The 12,298-nt window shown below is 44.0% G+C and overlaps 3 protein-coding genes and 1 non-coding gene across 4 annotated transcripts; all 4 read left to right on the top strand.

The window, feature by feature from the left end:
- Nucleotides 1-4,419: 4,419 nt before the first annotated feature.
- On the top strand, nt 4,420-5,159 carry BDW43DRAFT_310294 (uncharacterized protein; the record flags this gene model as incomplete). The annotated part of the gene is made up of 2 exons (XM_032046896.1): nt 4,420-4,835; nt 4,880-5,159. The coding sequence occupies 2 exons, from the start codon at nt 4,420-4,422 to the stop codon at nt 5,157-5,159; spliced, it is 696 nt and encodes a 231-aa protein (XP_031901104.1).
- Nucleotides 5,160-7,630: 2,471 nt separating this feature from the next.
- Nucleotides 7,631-8,340, top strand: BDW43DRAFT_58706 (uncharacterized protein). The gene is made up of 3 exons (XM_032050272.1): nt 7,631-7,730; nt 7,823-7,903; nt 7,957-8,340. Exons 1-3 carry the CDS (start codon nt 7,712-7,714, stop codon nt 8,157-8,159), a joined length of 303 nt encoding a protein of 100 aa, XP_031901105.1. The 5' UTR covers nt 7,631-7,711; the 3' UTR covers nt 8,160-8,340.
- A 539-nt stretch (nt 8,341-8,879) lies between these two features.
- On the top strand, nt 8,880-8,951 carry BDW43DRAFT_t95. The gene has a single exon. It is a non-coding gene; the product is annotated as a tRNA-Gln (tRNA).
- A 2,198-nt stretch (nt 8,952-11,149) lies between these two features.
- Nucleotides 11,150-11,625, top strand: BDW43DRAFT_310296 (uncharacterized protein; the record flags this gene model as incomplete). The annotated part of the gene is made up of 2 exons (XM_032046897.1): nt 11,150-11,395; nt 11,449-11,625. The coding sequence occupies 2 exons, from the start codon at nt 11,150-11,152 to the stop codon at nt 11,623-11,625; spliced, it is 423 nt and encodes a 140-aa protein (XP_031901106.1).
- Between the last annotated feature and the right edge of the window lie 673 nt (nt 11,626-12,298).

A 12,298-nucleotide genomic window follows, 5' to 3' on the forward strand; every position in this document is an offset into this window, starting at 1 on the left:
TGGTGCTCTTCTTCCGAGAGATATTTAGGAAATTCTATCTTTTTTCTGTCCACAGAGAATATGGTGAAATGCTTGCAAGTTGCTTGCCTATTATGCTCCTTATTTGAACCTTATTTTGATAGAATTGGGCGGAAATTTGAGGTGTGCCTTACTTCCAAGACTCAAGCAGTTTGAGGGAAGCCACTACATCTCCGTGCTGGGGGCCCAAACTACCAAGGGATCTAGCTCGGTTAACCTAGTTCTATATGGGCTTCTGGAATCTGGATAAATAGATAGATAGCTAAATATTTTGGAATGAGATCAACGCCCTGCTTTACATCCTTGTGAAGGTGATCCAGTGACTTACCTGTTGCATTCAGTTGCGTAAACTCCTCTTGCAATGTATGCCCCGGTTCTACTCGCTGTTCAGTCATGCAGATTGTTTTTTTTCTTTGTGAGTGCCACTGCCCTATTAACCGCTTGTAGCACCATGTACTCCCGAACTTTACCTCAAGAGCTAAGTTCCTTACTGGTTGGTAGTTCTTGGATAGTGGTTTAGTATGTCTACCCGCCTTCCTACTGAGTATTAATTAAGGACCTTGAAATGGATTAGGACTTGTGGCTGAACATACCTCGATATAAACGTGGGAGTCAGCGAAGCTCCAGCGCATGTTCAGGAGCCAGCTATAGTCAGTACTGTGTGGATGGACGAATTCAGGATGCTGACGCTCCCAATCGTTATTTCTAGAACCCATGATCGTGGAACCAAGACCATTGCGGAAGAGGAGCGGCTGTAGGTTCTCACCCACAGAGTCGACCCGTCGACCTTACGGTCGCAAAGGTCACGGTAATCTGGTTAATAAGGTTCGGTTCGAGAGAAGTATTCTGTGCAAAACGAGGCTGGGACATTTAGAAGCTGTTGAAAGCCATGATCTGGAACCGGAGCGGCGTGGCCAAGTCTGAATATCAAGCAAGATTTAGGAGAACAAAGCACATTGGAGATTTCATCTTTCCGAACTACAGTACTGCAAAACCTTTAGTGAAGACTATGTACTCGATAGATTTCGCGGACTTACAGTATCCGGCTTATATATATTTTTCTAAGGCGATATTGACAACGCCATATTCCTTACAATTGCCGAACTATCAGACATATAGGGTCCATTCCATCACATCTATGCAGCATTATTTCTAGAAATATAATATAACTGCTCCACATGATTAATAACCTCGTCATATAAGCCTTACAACTAGCATTTTGCAATACCTAACCAAGGAGGACCTGCGTAAATAAACGTTGTTACAGCCATTACATAGGGCAACGTGTATGGTAGTAGATCGTTCAATGGAAACCCAGTCCTCTGCTCCGGCCACCTGCGGCTCTCTGAGTTGCAATTAACAGTAATATTGTCAAGGTGTAATTAGAATATATAAGAATATCGACTGAAGACTGTGGTACTATGCAAAAATATACCAAAAACTTTCAAAACAGAAAAACATACAACAGCCGGGATTCGCTGGTGGTCACCCACCCAACTACTAACCAGCCGGCGTGTGGCTTAAGTACGGCTGAGCGGACGGGAAGCCCTGTTCTCCACACCCTGTGGTCGTATGTACTCTTTTGTAGATGTGATAGAATTAAGATGACAATTCTATCTGGATTTGTTCTTCAGACAGGTTGTGATGCATGCGAGATTTAAGAGGTAGGGGGATTCTTCTGTCAGATACACGGCTTGTTGATAAATCACACATTCGTTTATTTCTACAAGCCATGTTTGATCTAGAAAAATAGATATTAAGTGCTGTTATGATTCTCCGTCCTTGATGCAGTATATATCTTGGCGGAATATATAGAATTACTGACACATACAGTGAACACCATTAAGGGGGAGTTAGAACTCAGAAATTTTGAAATTAGATGCAGCTAATAATTAAGTAGAGAGAAAATTATCGTGATCCCCAGTAGCTCTTTGACCATCCCCAATTATGTAGCTAAATTAACTAATAGCTACAAATAAGCTGCGCCGTCTCGCACTCCGAACTATTTTACCCGCAACCCATTGGCTCTACGTATATCCCATATCATATAATAACGACACCACGTGTTTTTTGTTTAAGGGACCTATTTTCAAGGACTCTCCTGGTTTGTTCATATCCCTGGTTAAAGCCCCTCCTATCTAGATCATGACTCCTAGTTTCTGTCCCCTGATTCATGGGATGGAACTTTCGTATATGCCCTTATCCTAGAACATTCAGTCGCTCATCCACATCATACCTATTCCTTCCATCGGCCGGATGCCTCCAAGCTGGCATAATCAGGTCAAGTACAGTTTGTGCTGGTGACGGTTTGGAAAAGGGTCTAAAGATATCTTAAACTGTCACCCATTTAGATTCATTGCCTGATTGAGTGCAAAGTAACCCATAAAGAGCTGGTGTATCAGCAATGCGAGAATATTCATATGCCTTAACAACTACAAGTGGGCAGTTTCTTGGCAGCAGCAGCCTAATGAAAAAGGGCGAGCAGCTTACACATGACATTTTTATTAGCTATATAGCAGACGATACAATACCAGGCCTAAGAGATATGGACAATCGGAGATAAAAGAGACAACACTTCAAGAACAGCCTAGATGGTTTCTAGAACTTATAAGAGACACTCACATTGATGGTGAATTTACTCTCATGATCTAGTATGCAGTGTATAATTTCAACCTATACAGGTGGATCCTTTAATAATACGTAATCTAAATATTGATGGGCAGATAATATCAAGTAAAATAGTGTACTCTATAGAATCAGCAAACTATTTAAAAGAGTACTAGTCGGTAATCTAGAACAAGCAATATGTGAACACAGGAACGGAGGAAGTCCAATGTAAAAAATTGGCAGGGTTTCAAATTCTTCTGATTCGCGAATGGCCCAGCCTTATCAGAGGGCTGAAATCCCTTCTTTAAAATACAGAAAGCGTGACTCTACCAAGGCCAGATTTTTCCACCGTTCCATCGGCCGAGGTATCAAGACTGACCGCGTTACCCATGACAGAGGTCGATCACTGGTTTCTGAAGCTATTGGGGTGCGGTAAGGATTTTACCGCAGCGGGTAGCACGTGGCGGGACGCGCTACAATATCAACCGCAGGCGCTATAAGGTGCGCCTAACAATTACTATTATCTTATTTAAATTAGTCTTGCAACCATATTGGTGGAATTTTATAGAATACTAAGCATGAGTAAGAGAACTAGCTACTATATTATATTTATATAAGATAATAGCAGCCTAATCCAAAAAGTGGTCTTGTATATTAGAATACTATGCAGTGCTAGCTCACGAGTCTATAGAGGTCGTGATATTATATACTACTGGCTGGATATAAGCCACATACCGGCTCTATCAGGATGCTTAAAGAAGCTTTTTTCTAGCTGGGTGAGGAAGAGGGGAGTCCTATATATAACTTCTCATTCACAATCCAGACACATACGACCACAGGGTGTGGAGAACAGGGCTTCCCGTCCGCTCAGCCGTACTTAAGCCACACGCCGGCCGGTTAGTAGTTGGGTGGGTGACCACCAGCGAATCCCGGCTGTTGTATGTTTTTCTCTGTTTTTGTTTCAACCTTTCCTTTACTTTAACAGTTGTAATACTCCCAAATTCGCGAATATCCAAAACTCGACTAGTTAGTTCGTGTTGCTAAACCGGGTTGTTCAGTTTAAGACTGCATGCCCATATTGTCTTTGTTGTAGCGAAATCCGTGAACGATTCCCAGTAGCGTGGCCAGTGGCTCATTCAAGTAGACATAGCTTCTGGTACACTTCGCTTTAGCCTCTCTTAGTATAATGACGGTGTATCATGCTTGCAGGGAGCTCCTGATAGTATCCCCTAAATATGAATGGCCTTCTTCTGCCCGAGATGATGAGCAAGAAGGACAGTTTACAACTTACCTCTTAGCCATTCCCCATTGCGCAGTATGCCAATCCATCTCTTATCCCTCCTCTCTCCAACTAAAATTGCTCTCCTTAGCTCAAATGCATGGACCCTCAATTCTTAGCTCACAAATGCGCCCACTCGGATTATGCCTGTATCTGCACGCGACTTACCTCCATTGGCACAGAGCCGGAGTTCGAATTCTGTATGAACAACTGCTCCCATAATCCAGACCAACGATGTCAGCACTGCAGAACATATCTGTCACACCCTGGTACAATTCCGCTGATAAATACGCTCTAGGGGAACCAGACCGAATCCTCGATCTCTGCGACCTGATGGACTCAAGCCAGTTCATCCGGATTATATGGCGACTCATACAGGACTTCATAGAAGACAGAGTGCTAGTGTTCCTGTCATCACTTCTATAATCACTACGTCTGAAACTGATACGGGGCGAATGGGGCCGGCAACTGTCTTCTTAACGCAGACCGAAACCTTGTCTTATCTGCAACCTACAATGATATCGACGACGAGTGATGCTACCGTGGTGATTCGCAGCACGGATACAGGCGCACCAACCACAACAAGCAGCGGAACACAAACAGCTACTCCTACAGCAACAGCGATAACATCGGACGTGTCCGGAACAAATAATACGTCGTCTGGTTTTTCGAAGGGCGCAAAAGCTGGTATTGGTGTTGCTGTTCCGTCCGCTATTATTCTGATTGCTGCGCTGTTGTGGTTCCTGCGCCGACGGAGGTTGAGGAGTAAGTCTCGCACTGCGGATGTGTCGGAAGTTATAGAACGCCAGCCTCCCATGGGACCAGGACCAGTATGTCCTGTTGCAAAGGATGGCATGCGGCTGGAGATTGATGGGAATGCCATTCATGAATCCGGCGGTCGTGCGATTGAACATTCCAGTGCCCCTTCCCAGTACCGGTCTATGAGTTAAGCGGAGAGACCGTTAATTCGCCAAGCAAAGTGGTTGCAATGCCTGCGTCTGGAGAAAAAGGAAGCCCAGTACAAGATATTAGAGAAGCTGGACCGGGGTGTTCACATTTACAACCGTCCGAAACTGACGATGCCCACCGTTACAAGGTGTCAGATATGCACCCATCAAATAGCCCGGAAGAACGCCGTGATAGAGAATCGGCTATCCATTACGAGAATATGGATATTGGTAGCTTAGAAGAAGAGATTTCGAGGGTCAGAAAGAGGAAAGAAAGACTACAGTATCTGCAGTCATTGGAGGAATAAGAGGAGTTATTGAAGTAAGCTGTTGCAAGGAAAAGAGGAACGAGTGAGTGAATATGTACAAAGCCATACAACCATACTATCCTCACCTTAATAATAATACAATTGATTCTCGTATATTTGCCTTGTCTCATATCTAGAATGATTGCTACCGTGTCTAGTGCTCTAGATAACAAGTGGGAATGGCCGATTTAAACATAACCTGAGGCAGACAAATCTAGCTTTGAGAAGTCACAATACAAGGGCAAATGCTCAAATAAGTGTTCTGCTTCTTTATTCAGGCCTCTTCGGAAATGTTGGCTAGATATTGCCCGTGCTGAATTAGCTTAGCGTGCAAGGCGGATACAAAAGTCGGAACTTTCTATCACCAAGGCGAAAGTTAACGATCTCCGAGAGAGACTACAGCTGAAGAAAAACATTCTGTGAATCTGTCATAAGCTGACATCTTGGAGGTTGTATGATAAGAGTTTGGACTGCCTGCGTGTTTGTGGAGTATATGCTTGGCGTCATACTAATTTATCCTGTGGCTATAGTAAGTTAAGAGAATCACAAGAGAACATAATCTTCTATTAGACGGAACAATTCTCAAAATAAAATAAGATTTTAATATACTGATATGTAAAACTATAAGGGTTAGGCGTTATTATACGGAGAACGTACCAATAATACAGTAAGGAATAAATCGCTCAATTGTTGAATCCTTATGGTAGTTGTCAGGACGCAGATGATTCAGTTCCAGTATCGGACTAAATTTTAAGGCGACATACTGGCCTCAAGTTTCTCTCGTTCAGGATAGAGCCTGAGTCCCACCTCACCCAAATGAACCAATGAAACATCTCCCTCGGGGCTACGTGAGATGTCCGCTTTGACGATTTTCATTCAAAACATGACTCTTTAGAAGACCGCTATATCCTTCTACCTCGCTCATATCTTGGTGTTTTGAATTCGAGCTACCTTTTTACCTGCCTACTGGGCCCTTGGCTACCATGTACCTCCCGAGCCAGAATCATGGGATTCCTTCCAGTCGAACTATGCATCCAAATTGTTACTCTCGCTGGGCGGGGACACACTATGGGTATTGCTAAAGGTCTCAATATTTCCCCAGGGACCATCTAGTATATCTATAGGCGCGCAAAGGAAAGAGGTTACGATCTCCCTGAGGACAAACTGGTTCGTATGGTCCACGTGGAAGATGCTCTGCGATCTGGGCGCGCGGTGAAATCTATGAACTAGAGAATGACGTGTGTGAGGTAGTTGCTGAGGATACAGCTTCCTGGAATCTTGTCTCTCGAAGTTGGTATTTTTCATCCTCAGGAAACGGACCGCGCATGAGGCTTTTTTATCGCTAGCTCTGATTAGACGTCGGTTCCAATTCTCTCGGGGCACTGTCGGAGTTAAATTCCTGATATGCCTCCTTGATCATTAATAGCAGCCATTGAAGGATAGAAACTACCCCTTCTTACCGACGAGTCATAGGTCATTCTTAATCATCTACAGGGGGGTTTACTAAAACCGCGTGTCGATCACAGTTTAGTATGATGTGTTTCCCGCACAGCGCCCTTAGGGTTAGTTTCTAACTTGGATGACTTGCCTGCGGCCCTCATTCAATAAAGAAGGGAAAACTCGAGATTTCTTTAAAGATTGTCAGGTTACCTCATCCTGAAACGACGAACTTACATATCCCATCCTCTAAATGGGTCGAATACTTAGGTCTCTAGAATTGTTACGACCATATTGAATAGACAAAGGAATTAAGTATAGAAGCAGCTAGATTGCATCCGGGAAAAGAGTTCTTCCAAAGCCCAACACAAGGTGATCTTATACTTACAGCGGATTATTAAAGTGTAGTGTTATGATATGTCCGTCTTCGTCATAAGAGGTAGAATGTGCGCCAGTAGTCTAACATGCAGCCGGACTGCTCAGGTATGCCGCCGAATCTATAGATTCCTTTGAATTTAGGATCCAAGCTAAATTACACATAGACGTTATCGTAGGTATTAGGTTATTTGACTTTCTGGTAACTTCCCAGCGGGAAAGGGTGCTACCAGACCGGAAGTCCAAGGCGTACTTGGCGTTGTGGCTCTGTAGAACAAGACCATCTAAGAGATTTTCCAATAAAACAATTGTTAATCTTTACAGGCTGATATTTGAAATCTGAAAGGACAAAAAACCGCCACCCATGAGAGATATGATGGAAGTTTTGAATGTGTTTTGGTAACTAACTACAGTCAGTGTTACTAATGCGCGGTGGCGAAGTCTCCGACAATTTTCTTGACAAACATCCCGAAGCCCAGCCCTAACTCCGAAGTCAACAACAACAAACAGCCCAAGCCCTTTTAAGGCCCGACACTGACCTTTTCGACGTCAAAATAATCCCGTGACTAAGCAGTTCGATATGAACTGCAACCCCGGAATATTTGCGGGTACAATTTGTCAGTTCTTGTCGGATACTTTACAATATGCCGAGTCAACTCCGGGGCGGCCATCCGCCCGACCCCGACTCTGCGTGGTTACTAAGACTATCAGCCCACGAATCACAAGGAAGTCTCGACTCTATGAAATCCAATGATATCGGTAAGCACCATATATTGGCCCTGTTGGCCAACAATATGATAAATGCCCTATTTTCCACTATGAAGGATTTCAATTAACAACAAATGAACAAGACTGTCGTTCAAACTCATCAGAAGTAACACTGGCTTTGAATTACTCTCCTAATACTGCTATGACCAAGGTCAAGGATATAAGTACGCAAACTGTCTACTGCTGCATTGGCCATTTTACTGATGCTGCTTCATAGACCCAAAGCCGAAAGATGCAGGCTTCGCCTCCATGGAAACAGCATTGATGGACATCGAGGTGGATATGAACACCAAGCACTGCGATCGCCTACGGGCACACGTGAGGAACATCGAAGAGGAGAACGATACATTGCGCAGGGAGATTGCCGTTTTGCAGCACCTGCTGAGCAGATGTCGTGAGCAAGTGGAACATTCTACATGAAGACTTTGGTCTCTTATCTCTCTTTCTCTCTCCACTTGAAAGAAAACAACATCTGGCCCATCTTATCGTGTCTGATTTCGATTGTTTCTCGCTTTACCATTGGCGTTGGCGGCGGCGTTGGCTATGATTTGGTATTAATTAGCATTTGTTTTCTTGCGAACGATGTTACGCGCTACACATTTTATGAAGGAGGACTCGCTTTCTCAGTCCATAATTCTCATTCTAGGACAGTTAGGAGTGAGAATAAATGAGAATACAAATGGTGGTATTCACTAATCTAGATCATTGAACCCTTGCCTGAGACTAGTGGTTAGGGAACTAAATAATATCTGCATATCTTATGTACTGCAACTCCACTTTTCCGGTGAGGAGGTAGGCCTTTCGTGTCCAGAGATAACGCATGATTCAATCAATTTTCGAGCGAATGTCCAAGAATTCCGATTTTGATTTCTACTTTTACTGCCTTGTTCGTGTTTTACTAAAAGTAAAAATTGAAAATAACTTAAATACGGTATATAAATGTTAGTTCGGGAAAAATATATGAGTAAGGGCACTGTGGTGCCAAATGAGCGTGGATTAGGGCTGGGCCATTGTTCCTTGTGTTCCTCATTACACTTTGCGTCCTGAAGGTCCCTTGACATAGGTGTTTTGCAATAGTTATTAACTTATTTAGGACTATGGCTTATATAATCAGATGTTTATATTCCGACATCAATCAGCGGTTGTGTAGTGTAATGGTTAGCACCCGAGATTCTGATTCTCGTAATCCCGGTTCGATCCCGGGCACGACCTGATTTTTTTGCTTTTCCGATCTTGCAGCTTCTTTGCGTAACACACATGCTATTAATACATCATGTGTTTACAATAGGCTACGATGCAGAACTACTTGTTGTTAACATCTGGGGTACTATATTTTGCGCTAAAAGTGCACCGGTGTACTTAAACGAAAGATCGATAGATTCCGACTAGCACTTGTACTAGATGAAGGTCCAAGTTGTTTCTTTGTGTCAAAGCTACTTACTGAACTACACTTACATAGAGCCGAACGTCATCTTAAATGGCAACTCACCTCTTCCGGCATTGGCTGCAGTAGTCCGTACCGGGCATCAAAATGATTCGGGTGTGCGACCTTGTTGAGCCATGGAATCACTCGGAGTCCGATAAACCCCGTTGAAACTACTAACGACATGATGTGGTGCGTGGTGAGTAACTACTGGTCATTATGTTGGTAAGAAATGCAACGGCACTGAGTTGTACTAGTAGTAAGCTGGATAGTTCGTATGTGATAGGAGAAATCTATCTCCCACCCCTCATAGTCACTACTCCCAGTGTGTTTCCGTCAATCAACACCAGAGAATAAAGGATTGAAAAAAAAAAGGAAAGAAAATGGGAAATAAATAACAATTAAATCTAATTGAGGTGATACATACAGATAAATGAATCAAATTTCTCTATTGTTATTCCCTCCAATACTTGAACGCCCAAAATGGTTCCTATCCAGGGTTCTTGGCATCACCCCGAATCATCCGATGTGGCTGCAGTGATTGTATCAACCTGGTAGGATCGGCGATCTACCATAGCTGCCCCAAAGACCGTAGCCATTCAACTACTGGCTTCCTTTGCTAGGCCAAGAACGCGCATCACGGTGCAGTAGGGGTATAAATAAAGAAAAAAGAGGGGCAAAAGGGAGACGAAGGGCATAGGAGGTAGGAAAATCCCGATATCAGTTCTAATAACCAGATGGGATGAGTAAGGTTAAAAGTTCAATTCAACAACGATTGGTTGCTATGTTTCTCGCTACCTCTTTAGGAACTTGGCTAATTCAATCGAGTGTAAGATCGCGAGGAGGACTCTGGTCTTCAGTAGCTGTATCCACTATTTCGTATACTAGCGATAGCGGTGTGTAATCGGTTTTCTGGGATAAATCACAATCCACAACCAGCCAGAGGAGCTTGGGATGCAATTAACAAAGGCTTGGATAATTGAGTGCCAGAGTCAGTCTGATCGGACCGCTAGAAGCTGTACCTATGATATTTGATGTGGAAATTGAATACGCGGAGAGTTAAGGACATATCGCCAATCGAGACGAACAACCTGTATTGCTGAACAGCTGTGTGTATTACACCGAAATACCAGCTGCAGATTTGTTTTGCTTTTTACCTTTTCGTCTCTTTCCAGTTTTCCTTTTCCCCAGGTAGCGAACAGCTTTCCCTACGGTAGCACTGTAGAGACCCAGGCTTGTCGCACAACAGCATGTACGCATGTCTTTTCTTATCCAATTGTAAGATGACATATGTTCCTCTACAAATTTATGAAATAAATTGTTGTCGCTGCCGAATTGCCTTTGTCTTTTCATGGGTCCTAATGTTATATGGTTTCGTTCAGCTGCAGTCCCGAGGTCGTTGAGACCGTTAGAGCTGCTTTCACAGCAGCTCACCCTCTTAGGTAAGTTTTCGGGATATAGTATCTATACCCAACCTGCTCATCAACTTCTCTAGCTAGATGCCATCTTGTTGAGGCGGTATGTATAACAGCAAAAAATCATTGTCCGAAGCAATGTGTCTAGGGAGGCGTGCAGCTGAATTAGTGTTCTATTAACAGCTGTACTCATTTCCCTTGACGACTATGTGGTATGCTGTTTTATATTTTTTTACCTTCTAACTACCCCGTTAGTAGTTCAAATTTTTAAAAGAACGATGGCTAACGTATCGAGCAGCCTTATATGCTTCAATTTGTCGGCATTCCAAAGAGCGATGTGCCGAAGTGGGTTGACATCACCTCTGCTGTAACAGCCACCTGCGCAGGCACCATGGGTGTGATAAGGGGCATGGCTTCGAACTTCGTCGGCCGCGAGCGTGCCATGCTATTCGAAATGAGGCTCATGATGGTATTCACATTTCTATTCGGCTTTTCACGGCACCTGGTCGTCCTAGTGTCATCTCGAGGTTTTGCTTGGCCTTGTAAACGGTAATACCGGCACAAAACACACAATGATCGCAGAGATGGTCCCTGAGAAGGAATACCAGCCATACACATTCAGCGTTCTGCCGTTTGTGTGGACACTTGGATCCGGCTTTGGTGCTCCCTTAGGGAGAGTCTTGGTCAATCCAGCAAAACATTATCCTAGGATCTTTGGCAGCATTGAGCTTCTGAAGAAGTTCCCCTTTGCTTTGCCCAGTATAATATCTAGCGGGTTAGTGGTTGATGTTGTTTACGTTGCGTCCTTGTTCCTACATGTGCGATCTACCCTTCCTTAAAAAGCCTTTTTTCAACCTAACAACTTCTATAGGAAACGCAAGTCGAACAAAGAGACCCCCTTGATGCTCGGCTGTCTTTTGGCCGCATTCTAAGTTGGGGTACACTACGTCAAACAAAGATTTATGCCCGACTGGACGGCGATGATGCGCGAGCCGCTCTACTTGGTGGCATGAGAGAAGTACAAGAGGTGCAGGAGGGAGTACATTAGTGTCCACGCTCCGTTGGAGAGTCATTTCTTCTCCCCCTCTTGATCTATTCTATTGACCTGTTGTGTGATAAACATGCACACTGTTGCGTTTGATTCGCTATTTCTAGAACTCTTACACTATCCCAAACAACAGCTAAGAGGAAATCCAGACGTCCAATTGCCTCTTTAATTCAACAACGGACTAGACCTGAGTAAGCTATCAAAGCCCTGGCTGATCGGTATTACATTAACCAACAGATCTTCGAAATTGTCTCGCCCCGAGCGAAATAGTTGTCTTCCATAGTATAGTCGGCATGTCCGGCACGGCCCTCCAGCTCGTTGTATTCCCCTGGGCAGCTAGACGGTACGGCATCCCTCAATGCTTGGAAGTGGCTTCAACCCTCTTTCCTGTACTGTACCTTCCGGTCCCTTTTATATCTCTTCTCTCACAACCGCTCAACCATACCGCAGCCTACCTTCTCCTAGTCTTGAAAGCGGCAGAATCTACAGCTGAGATCACATGTTGTGTAATCCTACTTAGCCACATAGGGTCCACCCTCGGCGTATTGGGAATATTGAACGGAGAGAATACCAGCATTAGTGCTTATGGGAGCGGCCTCGGACTGGCACTTATGGGCTCAGTATCCTCATTCGGCGTTAAGAGAGGTTACATGGTCATTCCGTGGTGGACGCT

This window comes from Aspergillus alliaceus, assembly GCF_009176365.1.
Source record: "Aspergillus alliaceus strain CBS 536.65 unplaced genomic scaffold BDW43scaffold_17, whole genome shotgun sequence".
Taxonomy (NCBI): domain Eukaryota; kingdom Fungi; phylum Ascomycota; class Eurotiomycetes; order Eurotiales; family Aspergillaceae; genus Aspergillus; species Aspergillus alliaceus.

Excerpts from the sequence above, each read along its gene's own strand:
- BDW43DRAFT_58706 (XM_032050272.1), top strand. Across the intron at positions 7,904-7,956 it reads GACCAAGGTCAAGGATATAA|ACCCAAAGCCGAAAGATGCA; the intron begins GTACGCAAACTG and ends GCTGCTTCATAG.